The sequence below is a fragment of the Oryx dammah genome, unplaced genomic scaffold, assembly GCF_014754425.2.
Source record: "Oryx dammah isolate SB20612 unplaced genomic scaffold, SCBI_Odam_1.1 HiC_scaffold_27, whole genome shotgun sequence".
In the NCBI taxonomy this organism is placed as follows: Eukaryota; Metazoa; Chordata; class Mammalia; order Artiodactyla; family Bovidae; genus Oryx; species Oryx dammah.
The window spans coordinates 41,932,184-41,945,966 of record NW_024070211.1 but is presented as its reverse complement, the minus strand read 5'-3'; the positions used below and the strand labels follow the sequence as shown (position 1 = coordinate 41,945,966).

General features: G+C 37.5%; 1 protein-coding gene across 4 annotated transcripts in view; it reads left to right on the top strand.

Annotated features, from left to right (window-relative positions):
• PARD3B (par-3 family cell polarity regulator beta) overlaps window positions 1–13,783 on the top strand; it is a 1,152,049-nt gene that overhangs the window by 1,014,426 nt on the left and 123,840 nt on the right. For 3 of the 4 annotated variants that reach the window (XM_040228721.1, XM_040228723.1, XM_040228724.1), the window contains one exon: window positions 6,617–6,749. In XM_040228721.1, coding sequence (XP_040084655.1) covers window positions 6,617–6,749 — 133 coding nt within the window. Of the gene's footprint in view, window positions 1–6,616; window positions 6,750–9,126; window positions 9,303–13,783 lie in introns of those variants that run through there. The other variant, XM_040228725.1, reaches the window with a different exon arrangement.

The following is a 13,783-nucleotide window of genomic DNA, read 5'->3' as shown; positions in this document are numbered from 1 at the left end:
ATAAGCATTTCTTTACCTACTAGTAAGAAGTATAATGTCAGAGATAATTGACAAAAGTAGTTCTAGAAATAAAGAGAGATTCTAAATGTGAAAATTTGTTTCATCTGTTACTGTATTCACTCTTTCTAAAAACTCATAGTCTTAATATAGGAAGTCATAGGGAGTCATTGTAAGCAAACTAATTGTTTTAATTAACAAAATAACTGAAATATAGATATTAAATGTCCATATGAAGAAAGTCATAGTCTTATTATTTGGGGAAATTATTTTAATCGAAAATAATTGGAAAGGGGGGTCACCATCATAGTGGTGATACATTGGGAAAGAAATTAGAAAAATTCCCAAGTGTTGTTCATGGCTAGTCAGTTATATATTCCAAAATTTTACTGGACTAAACCACAAAAAATCTTATTTGTCAATATACCTTTGGAAAAAACAGATATTCTTTGTACAAAATTAGGAACAAGGAGAAGATAATTTACATAATTATAATTTTCACTGAATAGTCACACTGGATAATTTTCAGAGCTATCCAGTATGAAAATACCATTTAAAGAATTTTATAGAACTTAGCCCCATTAAAAGCCATTATTTATTATTAAATCTCATTTAGCACATATGGACACACTATATAAATGTATTTGCATTATGGAATGTTAAATCTGTAGAGTGTTAGTGCTATTGGGCGATGGTTTCTATAAATCTTCAAAATGCTTTTGAATTAATGATCCTGAGTACATTTATAAGAACTCTCAAATTTTTTATTTGACAGAAATCTTTATCACCAACAGAAAATCAGTTACAGTTGTGTCTATGACTGTCTTCAGCTGAATATTCTTTTACAGAACCTAGTCTGGGATCTGAAGTATAATTAGTAAGGGAAGACTGCATATAGATAGTTAGATTTCATTATATTCATGTTATCAAGAGTGTGAATACCACAGAATCTCAGGTATTTTGAGAGCTTTGTTCCCATTTTGGAAAAGTATGCCCTGTTTTCTCATAACTGTGGTACTGCTATATTTGAGGTTTTAGACTATATTGATTCTTTAGGTCCTTAGATGCAAAAAGATAAAGCAAACAATCCTTCCCATTAGGGGGAAAAAAAGAAAAACAGGAAAAGAATAGCATATTGCCATCACTCCATATCTTTCAAAAGGAGAAAATCTTTTTGAGAAAATCTTTAAAACTTCACACTTTTGTGAATATAGAAAGATGAACACCATGTTTACTTAATTTAAATATTTTATTGTTGTTCAGTTACTCAGTCATGCTGTACTCTTTGCAGCCCCATGGACAGCAGCATACCAGGCTTCCCTGTCCTTCACTTTCTCCCAAAGTTTGCTCAGACTCATGTCCATTGAGTCGATGATCCATCCAACCATCTCATCCTCTGTTGCCCCTCTTCTCATCCTACCTTCAATCTTTCCCAGAATCAGGGTCTTTTCCAATCACAATAACATTTTTACAGTAACATCATAAAAAAAGTGAATAATCAAATCCCAAACTTAAAAACAACCCCTATTCTACTGATTATTGTTGACATGCATACATCTAATGCCAACAGTTTTATTCAGTGAATTTGTAAGGGTTAGCTCATCCAGGTAGAAATTTTCCTGTTAAGGTTCCGTTATATAGACACTGTTCTTAACTGCATCACTGAATCTGGACCCCAGGCTGGCACCTACTGACCAAAGGCAGACACCTCTCCTTAGCAATGAAGAGCTACATGACTTGAGGTTATCTGAAAACGACACAGCTCTTTGGAATTAACTGTGGATATTTTAATCATAGTTAGGGTGCTTATTTACTTGTATGCCTGCTTAGACATACACACAAAGTCTCAACAGTCAGACAATTCACAAGTCAGACAATGGTTCGCTGGCAGTGACCAGCTCCCTCTCATTCGGCCCCGTCTCGTTCAGCCAGTGGTGAATGTTACCAGCAGCAGCCCTGGCTGTTTGTCAGCCCTGGTCCTGATCCAGAGTTTCTTTGTCTTTCATGTGGATCTTTGTCATATGTTGAGTCTCTTTTGCACCCCATTCAGTTTTATACCAGTTTCCCACATAAGCCTGTTAGAGATGTAATGTTAATTACCCAGAAATCTCCGTCTGCAGTTGCTCCAGCATCATTCTTTAATGAATACAGACTTCATTGCATGTATTCTATTACTTTAGCTGCTTCAATTTCTATTTTTATTGCAAAGATCTGTGCAAATAAAAGAATATCAAAAGGTATGGCTATAAATGTGCTCTGTGAACTTCTCTCTGCCTTGAAATGCAATGGCTGCTACAATATGCCTGCTGCATTTTAATGCCTTTCTCATGAGGCAACAAGGTAACACTGGCTTTGGAATCACACACTCCCTGGTCCACCATTCACCAACTGTGCTACTTATTTGAGCCTCAGTGTACTCATCTGTGAAATGTCAATATCATCCTCACAAATCTGATTGGGGATAAAATGAGATGAAGTATGTAAAGCATAAATATTATATTTAAGGAGCTTAATAAATATTACTTTTATCCAGCCTGTTGTAGTAATGGGAGGAGACTATGGCATGCACAAATGAACACTCATTTTAAAATGTTTTTCAATTGAGGTAATTATGAACTAGGAAGAATAAGGTTAGATTCCAGTGGAGCAGATAATGCCTTACTGTGATGTGTATTGCATTTGGGAATATATTACTATAGGTGACGATGAAGAAAATGACATGGTTTCTGAATTTCATTACAACTTTAAAACTCTGTCCAGCTTTAAAGTGTTATAAGAAAAGCCTGTTTTACTATACCTCTGCTTTTAAAGGCATAGGCAGCATAATTTACAAGAAATCACTACAATATAAATCTGTTTTGTTATACTGCTTGAGTTAATTTAAAATAAAATTTCAGCACATTGAAAGTGCAGGAGTGGCATTGATCACCTACATATGTATATAGCTATAATAGGAACTTTTTTGGTAAGAATGACTGACTAACCTCTACCTTATCCAGTGAACAAATAATACAGCAAGCCTAAATTTTCTAACTAGCAACCTGGAGATGGGATTACTGATACTTTACCAGATTTTATATGTCTGCAAGAGTAGGTGAGTTACATCATAAGCTGATATCACTTCTGAAGCTATCAGACAAAATTCTTAGAATCTCTACTACTGAGTTCCATAAAGCCAAGAAAATAGAAGTTAACATGTAAATAGAGGAAGGAAAAACAGGAGTCCTCAGAAAGTAAGTCCTCAAAGCTAGGCTTAGCTTTCATTCTGGTCCAATATGTTGTTAGAGGACCCAGTCTTTAAGACACTGATTAGATGAAGGAGGAGACACAGGTTGGAAGGTATTAAGCAATGGTAGAAAAAGCTTTCTTTAAAGTCAGACCTTATATATCTATTAGTCATGAGCCTCAGATTTCTCGTGTCTATGGAGCAGAACCATAAAAGTTATCCTTATTCTTCTGTGATTTTGAAATATTTACAGCACCTGTTAACACAACTATATAACTCAAGTGCCAGCTCCTATAGATGGAAATAGCTTTCTAAAGTTCTGGGTTAAGAAAGATTCTAAGACCATGTCTAGGATTATGGGGAAGGAATGCTATAATTGATTAATGATGTCTGTTCTGAGCAGAATTGATAGGAAGTGAACGTCTGTATCAATATATTTTCTATACAATGTCCCATAAATTACAATTATTGTGATTACTGCTTCTCTTATGACAAAGGCATTTTTATGTTCCTCAGATTTCTACCTCTTCAACACAAAATGGAATCAATTAACTGCTTTGGGTACAATAGCTATGTATATCATTTTTATTGATTTGATGGTAAACTTGTGTGTATTATCTGCAGAGAAGAGCTGAAAGATAAAATCAGAATTTACTATTCCTCATTTTATTATATAAACCAACTTCCTGGGAAAAAGTTTGGTATACTCAAAGTAGAGTGAGGGTTACACAGAGAAAGAAAATGAATGTCGCAACGTAGTCCCTGCTTATCATGAAAGGTTTGCACGGTGTCCTGTAACTTCTTTAAAATATTCACACAAGGGAGAATGTTTTGCACTTAGATGGTCCATGAATTTCTAGACTTTTTCCTGTTTTTCTCTGTGGCCAGATTTCTTCTCTGGGTAAATAGTCATGTTCCTGTCAACCATAGGGAATTTTCTGAATCATAAACAGCTGATTTTGTATTCTTGCCCCATACCTTCTATTTGAGAACTGAAATCTGATCAAACCCATATTTTTAAATTTATTTATTTATAGGCATATGGAAGAATAGTTTACGGTCTGAGTGTGATTATTTTTTCCCACAAGTGTAAGAAAATTATGGGGATTTTTAAAACAGTCCCTTATCAGATAGTTTCTTTTTTTTTTTTATTACTGATGACTTCATTCTGCTTGAATTCAATGCTTCGGTTTCTTTGGGTAAACTAATAGATTATGTATGCTGTGTTTGCACCACGTTGATTGAACTCATCTGGTGAGTTTGAGCGCGACTCATGCATGCACGAATCGGGCAGAAGCCTGCACAGTGGATGCAGGCCCGTAGGCAACTCAGAGTACTTAAGAGCAAGGGATGCTCTTCAGAATTAAGCTCGGCTGTCTTTCCTGCCTTCTGTTGTTCAGAAAAGTATCAGACCTTCCACTTTTTTTGTTGTTGTTATCTTTATCAAGTTCTCAAGAAATACTTTGTTCAAGAAAAGTATAGTAAGGAAACAAAGAACTATTTAAAGAGAGTTTTACATATTGAAGAAAAATTAAGGTAAATGATCTGTAAAAAATTGTCTTTTCTTGATCAAAGGCATCAATTACTTGGTGTCCATAGAGCAAGTAGGAAGCCAAGAACTCCATGCTAATTTTGTACAGAGGATGTTGAAACACGTGGTCCTAGTTTCACTTAGCTTACAATCTGTCAGTAGTTTGGGAAGAATGTTTTCCTTCCAAAAAATGTTTACTCACCATTTTCTTTTTATAGTTCAAGTGTCATTTTTAAATGTTTTAACAAAATAATAGATGATTTTTTTTCTACTGCGTTTAGATATCTCATTTAAACTTAAAACTCAGTGTAATACTTGGGGATCATTTTGGCATGCAGCGGTCTTCTCCATGGGGCTCCTCCCTACTTTTCTCGGTCTCACTAGTCTCTCTTCCCAGCTCCTTCCCCTACACCTTGTATACTAGAGCCGTGTTTCTCACATACACATGAAATATGAGTATCATTATGGTTAATTGTTACAAATTGAGTTAAAGTACGAACATTTGCAAATGATCTATTTTGTCATTTATTAAATTCAAAATATCCCTAAAGGACAAAAACTCTCTTTTATTATAATCTGCTTCCCAAATGAGAGGGGGAAGGGAGCGAATGTCAGCTACTATGTCTGTGAGGCAGGACAAAAGAAGTTGAGGACCACTGCTTCCCAGACTGACTTCCTTGCATTCCCCCAAAACAACCCGCTTTCTCATTTCTGTTCTTTGCATTGTCCTTCCGTCTGCCTTGAATTTTCTCATCTCACTTGTTCAGTTGTTGAGTACCTATGCATCTTTCAAGATTCAGCTAAGATGTCACCTCCTCTTTGGGGCCTTCTGTGATCTCCTTCGATGGCTCTGTTCTCACCCTGTTAAAGTTTAAGCCATCCATGTTCCCTCAACCCCTGTGCAGACCTGTAGCATCAGTCACAGTGGATTGTAGTCTTCCATATCCCTTTCAGTTCCCTAACTCCCCGACTGTGTGTTTTTTGTGAACAAGCTCTGTGAAAGTGTTTAAGAGCCCTGGGTCTTAACATAAGGTCTGGCACAATAGGGCACTCAGTTATGCCTCAGATCAATCAGAGAAATTGATCAGCTGTAGAGATCTGTCTAGCATCTTCCTCTTGCTTCATAGCCCTGATTGTATCACATAATGTTGATTCTGTTGAAATGATGGTGACAGATCTAAGCTAAAAGGGAGCCACTGGCTGACTAGTGTGGGGCTGAATGGATAAGTTACTGGAGAAGCTGTAATTCCTGAGCGGAAGAAGTAGCTAAGAAGAGAAGAAAACCTTGGACATGTAGCCAAGATGGCATGTTCTACTATGACCAGCTTTCTATTTTTCTTTTTACTTCTTGGCAAGACTTCCACTTTCTTTTCTTTCTCTATATCCTGCCTATACCCATATACTGACATGTACCCCAGCCCCACTCCAAAAATTCACAAATGTCATTGAACTGAACATGCCATGCCACTCTGCATCACATTCAAGCTTCAGGTCAAACAACTGGTCTCAAATAGGCAACACTTATGTAAGAAAATGAGATACTACATAAAAAATTAACCAAACTCTGTACATACAATTTTAAGAAAAAGGTGATGGCTCTTTTAATTGCTCTAGGTCAGGACCTTAAGTTCTCACTCAAAAGGCACTTATTAATCCCAAGTTAGATCTAAACATATGCACATAAAGAGTAGTTTTTATTTATTTTTGTTACCAGGAATTTCAGTTTTCCAAGCATGTTTGTACGATATTACTGAATCTTCCAAATTTGAATGTCAGATGCTTTAACAAAATAAAAAATATCAAGAAACAAGTTTCTAGGATGTTGTTCACCATGTGACTACTTGTCTGATTATGCCCTGCAGTGGCCGGTCCATGAGCGGAAGTGCTGACCGCATCCAAAAGTTGCGGAAAGAGTATTATCAGGCTCGGAGAGAAGGTTTCGCTTTATATGAGGATGACGAAGGAAGAGCAAGACCTGACTATGACCTTCACTGGGTAAGTCTATGCCTGAATTCATTGCACTTATCTTTACTGACATAGTTAAGAGCAGAAGAACATGGCTAGGAATGTCCTATACATATCAATGTATATTTAGGTTACTTGGGTTTCATGGATATGAACATTACCTAAACCACAGCCCATTTTCTCCTACAGAAGTTGTTTCTATAAATCAAACCACACTAGTGCACAGTAGTTCATTTTAATTGCTTTCATATTTACTCCCTCTTGCACTTGTATGCCTGCTTGTTTGGATGGAGCAGATGTTTTTAACAGGGAATCTTGGTCATTATCTACTGAGCCTTAATCCTTAACCTCCATCTCTTGAGTCTCAGACATCTGATCAAGCATTCGCAGACCATGCAACAGAAGCCATCTCTCCTTTGGAAAACAGTTATTAGAAATAAATTTCAGAAAGGTCTGAAAGATATCCATTCAAAGATATCAAGTGTTAGTATATTGCATCCGAACATTTTCAGTTCAGTTCAATTCAGTTCAGTCGCTCAGTCGCGTCCAACTCTTTGCGACCCCGTGAATCGCAGCACTCCAGGCCTCCCTGTCCATCACCAACTCCCGGAGTTCACTCAGACTCACGTCCATCGAGTCCGTGATGCCATCCAGCCATCTCATCCTCTGTCGTCCCCTTCTCCTCCTGCCCCCAATCCCTCCCAGCATCAGAATCTTTTCCAATGAGTCAACTCTTCGCATGTGGTGGGCAAAATACTGGAGTTTCAGCTTTAGCATCATTCCTTCCAAAGAAACCCCAGGGCTGATCTCCTTCAGAATGGATTGGTTGGGTCTCCTTGCAGTCCAAGGGACTCTCAAGAGTCTTCTCCAACACCACAGTCCAAAAGCATCAATTCTTCGGCGCTCAGCTTTCTTCACATTTTGCTAATCTTACCAGTACACTAAGATCATTTTATTCTGAGACAAGGGCAGTTTTTTTATTAGAGGGTTCTTTATCAAATCATTCCACATTCATGAAAACAAAAGAATATTGTGACCTCTAAAGAAATATTTTTCTGGGTTTTTTCAAAATAGCCTAATTCATTCTGTTGTCTTTTTCAAGAAGGTAAGCTCTCTCTCATCCTCTTTGATGATTACTGCCTTTTTCTACAGTTTTTAGTGCTGTTTTGAGAACTACATAAGGAACCATCTTATCCGTGGTGACCACACCATCTCTTTTGAAGGACTGATCTTTTATTTATTTTTTTAAGTTGACCATCATTTTCTTGTTGATTTATGAGAAATCTTTACATATTCTGGACACATGTCATTTATCAGAAATATTACAAATATTTTCCTTCATTCTGAGACTTGTTTAAACATTTCTTTTTTTTCTTTTATTTATTTATTTTTATTTTACTTTACAATACTGTATTAGTTTTGCCATACATTGACATGAATCCACCACAGGTGTACATGAGTTCCCAATCCTGAACTCCCCTCCCACCTCTCTCCCCATATCATCTCTCTGGGTCATCCCAGTGCACCAGCCCCAAGCATCCTGTATCCTGTATCGAACATAGACTGGTGATTCGTTTCTTACATGATAGTATACATGTTTCAATGCCATTCTCCCAAATCATCCCACCCTCTCCCTCTCCCACAGAGTCCAAAAGTCTGTTCTATACATCTGTGTCTCTTTCACTGTCTCACATACAGGGTTATCGTTACCATCTTTCTAAATTCCATATATATGTGTTATATACTGTATTGGTATTTTTCTTTCTGGCTTACTTCACTCTGTATAATCGGCTCCAGTTTCATCCACCTCATTAGAACTGATTCAAATGTATTCTTTTTAATGGCTGAGTAATACTCCATTGTGTATATGTACCACAGCTTTCTTATCCATTCATCTGCTGGGGACTGATCTTTTAAAGGAAAGTTTCCTTTCTTGATTTTCACACCCACATTTGTGTTCATGAGGTCAGGATTGGGAGAGTAGAGTCCAACCACTGAGCTGATTCTCTCTAGTTTTTATTTGGATAGTATGGTTTCTCATGCATGAAACCTAGTGTTTTTACACAGGGGTCCAAAAGTCAGTTTCAGCATCTATCACTGTTGTGCACAGCAACTGACATTTCTTAGCCCAGTAGATTTTACATTGTATGGCAGAGTTTAAAAACACTTATCAGAAGTACATGGTATGGACTAGCAATCACCAAGCAAATGGCTTCAGTCTTTTCCAGAGATAAGCATCCTGTGACTACAGATCAGAAGAAACAACTATTTATTGGTTTTATTACCGATGTTAGGATTAAGCAGAATAGCATTGATTGTGATGGAGCAACTAGTCCTTTAGACTGTCAGTAACAGAAGCAAAATATTTTCATAGAATAACAATCTATAACAATTCACTTCATTTCAGCCTTAATCAAGACTGACTTATTGACTTTGATGGAAAACTCTATACATAAGACTGTCCTCTCTCAATCAAACATGATAAAGGGAAGTTGTTTCCACCAGAACCAAAGCAGAACTCCACGTCCAATGCATTGAAAAGTCTTTCTTCTCAAAACCAGTATGAATTCCTATGAGCAAAATAAAGATAAATAATTTCACAATAGATAAAGCAGTCCTGGTTGTTTGAACCTTATTTTATATGATCTCCTTACATCAAGTTGAAAGGATGAAAATTATTAGCAGTCGTGAGACTTAAAGTTTCCTCTGATTTACCAAACCTGAGCTGGATGACTATGCACTCAGGTCCTCCCTATTTGGTTCTGTTTCTGTGCCAGGCAAATGCGTAACCAGAGGAACAATCTAGTGAGTGAAAGGGTATCTCTCTAATTTGTGTTTCCCATGCTCAGGTGTGTTGAGCTTTTCCAGAAGTGACTGATTTTACATTTCCCAAACAATTGGGGATTACGACGTCCCAAAAGGATTCTTGGGAAATGCACTGTCATAAAAGCTGAGTGGCCCTTTGTGATTGTCTGTGATATTCCAAACCAGGGATTAGAATATCAGCATCCTTTCCTGTCCTTTCCACAAACCATGGAAAAACACTGTTATCTATTGTCCAACATGGACCTGAGAAATCACACCATTGTCTTGCTACTTTTTGAGAGATCCAGGAAAGCATGTTTAGAAATTTAGTCTTTCATTTCTGCTGGTCAGCCAGACCCAACAAGACAGCTTTTATGAGACTGTGGCTCCGAGATTGGCTGGTCTTCAGCCTGTTAAAAACTGAAAAACAATCTATGAAGAGGAGGGATGGAGCCCAAAAGAGAGCTCCTAGGTGCTTCTCCTTCAGGCTTTCTGACCCACAAGTTTTATAAAAATAGGACATTGATTCCAGTTTCTTCAGTAAATACTGAAGTAGTTCAACTTCTCTAACAAAATCATTACATGGACCAGCATCATCAAAAAATACTTTCATGGACTCAGAATTCCTCTAGCTCCCAATACCTCAGATTGAGACGGCTGAGAGAAACTCCCAAGAGTCACACTATACCAGAGAACCTTGGATCGATTGAGAAAAAAATTAGAGGAATAAGTTACCTAATAACTACTTTTAAGATAGGCCAAAAAGAATGAAAGAATGCTCACAAAAGTTTTCAAAGCCAAAATGATTAAAACAATCATGGAAAGAGGACCTACGAATCACTGAAAAGAGATTATTAGGTTCTATTCATATTTTTGGTGGTTTTATTTTTTTTCATATCTCTGAAATTAGGATGCAGTTTGCAATCACTTTTCACCAGGTGTCGTAATATAACTGTCCATTTCTGAACAAGAAATGTTCAGAATTGTGCAGGTTGTTTATTAGAAACTTGAAAGAAAATCCTTGAGAAATTTTGGAGCATGCTTTTAAGAAAGGCTGCTCTTTGATATTTTTAAAATGTATTTGTATCAGTGGGGCTATGCTTTGGTCCCCCCTCTGACTTTCTGAATCTTCCCAGCCATCTTGTGAGTAGTTTTCTACCAATGTTACACCTGCTCAGCGGCCCAGAGCCAGGGATTTCTCTTACTGCTCTCTTGGGTTCTCCCGTGCTCTCACATCTCTCTTTTCCTTTTTCTGTGTCTCCTATTCAATTTTAACCAACATTTTCTCAGTCTTAGTGTAGGCCCAGTACTGGTAAACAAAAGTGTATTGTCTCTATGTTGGAGGAACTCACAGTCTAGCCAGGAATACAAACATTTAAGCCAAAACCAAAAAAAGAACATTAATCTACGTGAGAAATGCTCTCTTGTAGAGTGATACTATCTTCTAAATGAGTGCAGAGAAAGCAGTTAATTCTGTTGAAAGCAGGGGGTGTGTGAGGGGTGCTGGGAAAGTGATAGAGAGCATTTGGAAGTTGCCTCAGTCCTGTATTTTGTTCTTTTCTCCTCAAACACACAGGTTTTTCTTTTTCCCAAAGGAGTTCTTGATTTATTCACTTCATTTGTGTTAAAATAAATGAATACACACAGATTGCAAGGTTTGTAAATATGGACATGAGACCTTAAAAAATCTTTTCAGCAAGTCTGTTTTGTATCTGTGTTCCCATCTAGGCTCTGAAAAGCTGTAAAGAACAAGTAGAGGGAAATTCAATGGCTGTGAGTGAGATGACTGGCGACTTTTTATAGGCCCAATTAAGTGAGCCAGATAGGCTAGCTGAGAACTTTTTTTTTCCTGCCAACAGAAAACATAATAACATAATACCTGATATCTGCTGCCATTTTATGTTCTGTAAAACTTGTAAAGACTGTCACAGTCATCTGGCCACAGGCTATAGTTTATTGTTGTTGGGCTTTTAAAAATTATTATTAATAGCAGATAAAGATTATCTGCTTATTTAACAGCAGCATGAATATCCTGTAAGTAACTTTAGAAATGGGATGGTTCTAAAGTTTTCTAAAAATTTTAGTACCATTATTACTATCTTTTTTCAAGAGTTACATGGCATATATTATATCCCTTTCCTCTTTTTAATTCTTTGGCTAAATTGGAAGAATATTTACCTATAAAAGGGTGGGAGGGAGGTAGGCTAGTTTCCATTGTCAAAGACATAGCACTATGTGTTTTGGCAAAGGGGATTAATTCACATAGGTCATGGTTGGAACAGAGATGGTTGGGTGAAGAAAGAAAAGCATTCTGAAAGATTTGTTTCTTCTAATATGAAGATGATTTAGAAACCAACTCAAAGGAACATACTTGGCAGCTGTCTTAACAGTGAGGGGCACATCTGGTGAATCCTGTAGTCAGAGGAAAGGGAGGTCAAGATGCTAAGATCATGCTAGCTGTCTTAGGAGCAGATTTAAGTTGGAATGTGTAATAGCCACACAAGTACAAAACCCATCAGAAGGTCATGTTCTAAACATAAGGGATAAGAGAGATGAGCTCCCGCTGTTTAGCGGTCCAATACCAGAACTGAGACTTGTTCATATTTTTCCTTCTCTTTCTCCTGGAGGGCATCTGTTAAAAACTAGGGACATTAAAAAACAAGTATGGATTAGTCAGTGGCTGTTAAGTTGCAACAGAAACCTAATTCAAACTGGCCTAAGCAAAAACAGAAACTTTGTTGGCTTACATAACTTTAAGGTCCATAGGTGTATCTGACTTCAGGCAAAGCTGGTCCTACTCCTTCCCACAGGCCATTAGGAGCTCGTTATTAGGAGAATAATTTTTGTGCTTCTCTCTGTTGGGACCATTGTCAAGGGACTCCCCTATATGGTGATAAGACAGCCATCAGCAGCCTCAACCCAGCAACTCTATAGAAAGAGATCATCTCATCCCTAGTATATCCAGAAAGTCCTAGAACTGATGTTCAATACAGTCCTCAATGGTTTGTTGATTCAGCCTGGGTCACCTGTCCCCTCCTGAGCTCCCATGGCCAGAAAGATGTAGTACTCTTACTGGTCAGAATTATATTACAAGGCTACTCCTGGAACCAGAAAGTAGAAACAGATGTACATAAATTCGAGTATAAGTGAAGAAGTAGTCCCTGAAAGGAGATCAAGCTGCTGTCACGAGGGAAAAATGGACGTTGGGCACAATTAGGAGTTGTCTACTATAATTCCTAGTTTTCATAATGATATAAACTTTATCTTCTTAGATTATCAAGAAAAGAGAGATAAAGACTTTTCCCTTCACATATTTTCAAGTTTATCATTAGAAAAGATGATTCTATTATCATTCTTAAAGTCGCTGCCATTGTTGGCTAGGTAAAAGGAAGAAGATTTCTTTTTGTCTACTGGTTCAGTATCTTTGAGCTACCCCAAGAACGCAGCTAGCTTCACTGAGTTATTCATGAAAAATAAACAGACCATTGGCTGTTTGTTCAGATAAGCAAGTGACATTTTCATTCACCCAAGACCTAGGAATTTGCCTTAGAAAGAGGCAATTGCTTTGAAATGATAAAAAGTAACTCATTTTCCCTAGAGAAGAATTGCTCTGTCTGTAACTGCATGGGTTGTTGTTTTGTGACAAGTACATATGCTATTCTGAAAAGCTTCACAAGATGGAATGAGTAATGAATTAGAACCATCAAATGTATGTATCCACAATGGTTGTGGTTTGGCTCCTACCAGAGTTAACCAACCCCTTCTCAGTTGATGAGACCCTCTTGAGCTCCATAAACACATCCTTTCCAATGTGTCCCCCCATCAACAGTTGAGTGTTTCCCCTGATTTCCTAGAACAGCTGAACTGAGGAGTTGAAGAAGCGCCAAGGCAGATACTGTCTACAAATTGGGGGGATTTTGGAAGGGCTTGAGTCTTGATGGAATGTGACACTGGTAACACTTCAAGTGCCCCCTGAAAGATTGGGACTCACTCATCTAGGTTTCAGGAAGTGGTGAAACTCCTAGGAGAGAAGACAATAAATCGAAGATTCTTTTTTTCTTTTGGTTGGTAGCATCCGTCCTCCTGTATTTCCGTGTGGCTTTCACAGGACCATGATGACATATTAGCCATATGGAAGAAGATTATGTGAGTGAATTTCTAGCTTTTAAACATTTGAAAGAAGGCAACATGTTTACAGGCAATCCCCAACATAAAAATAAACCATGTTTTGGAAAACCAGTAAGAAATCGGTGGCCTGA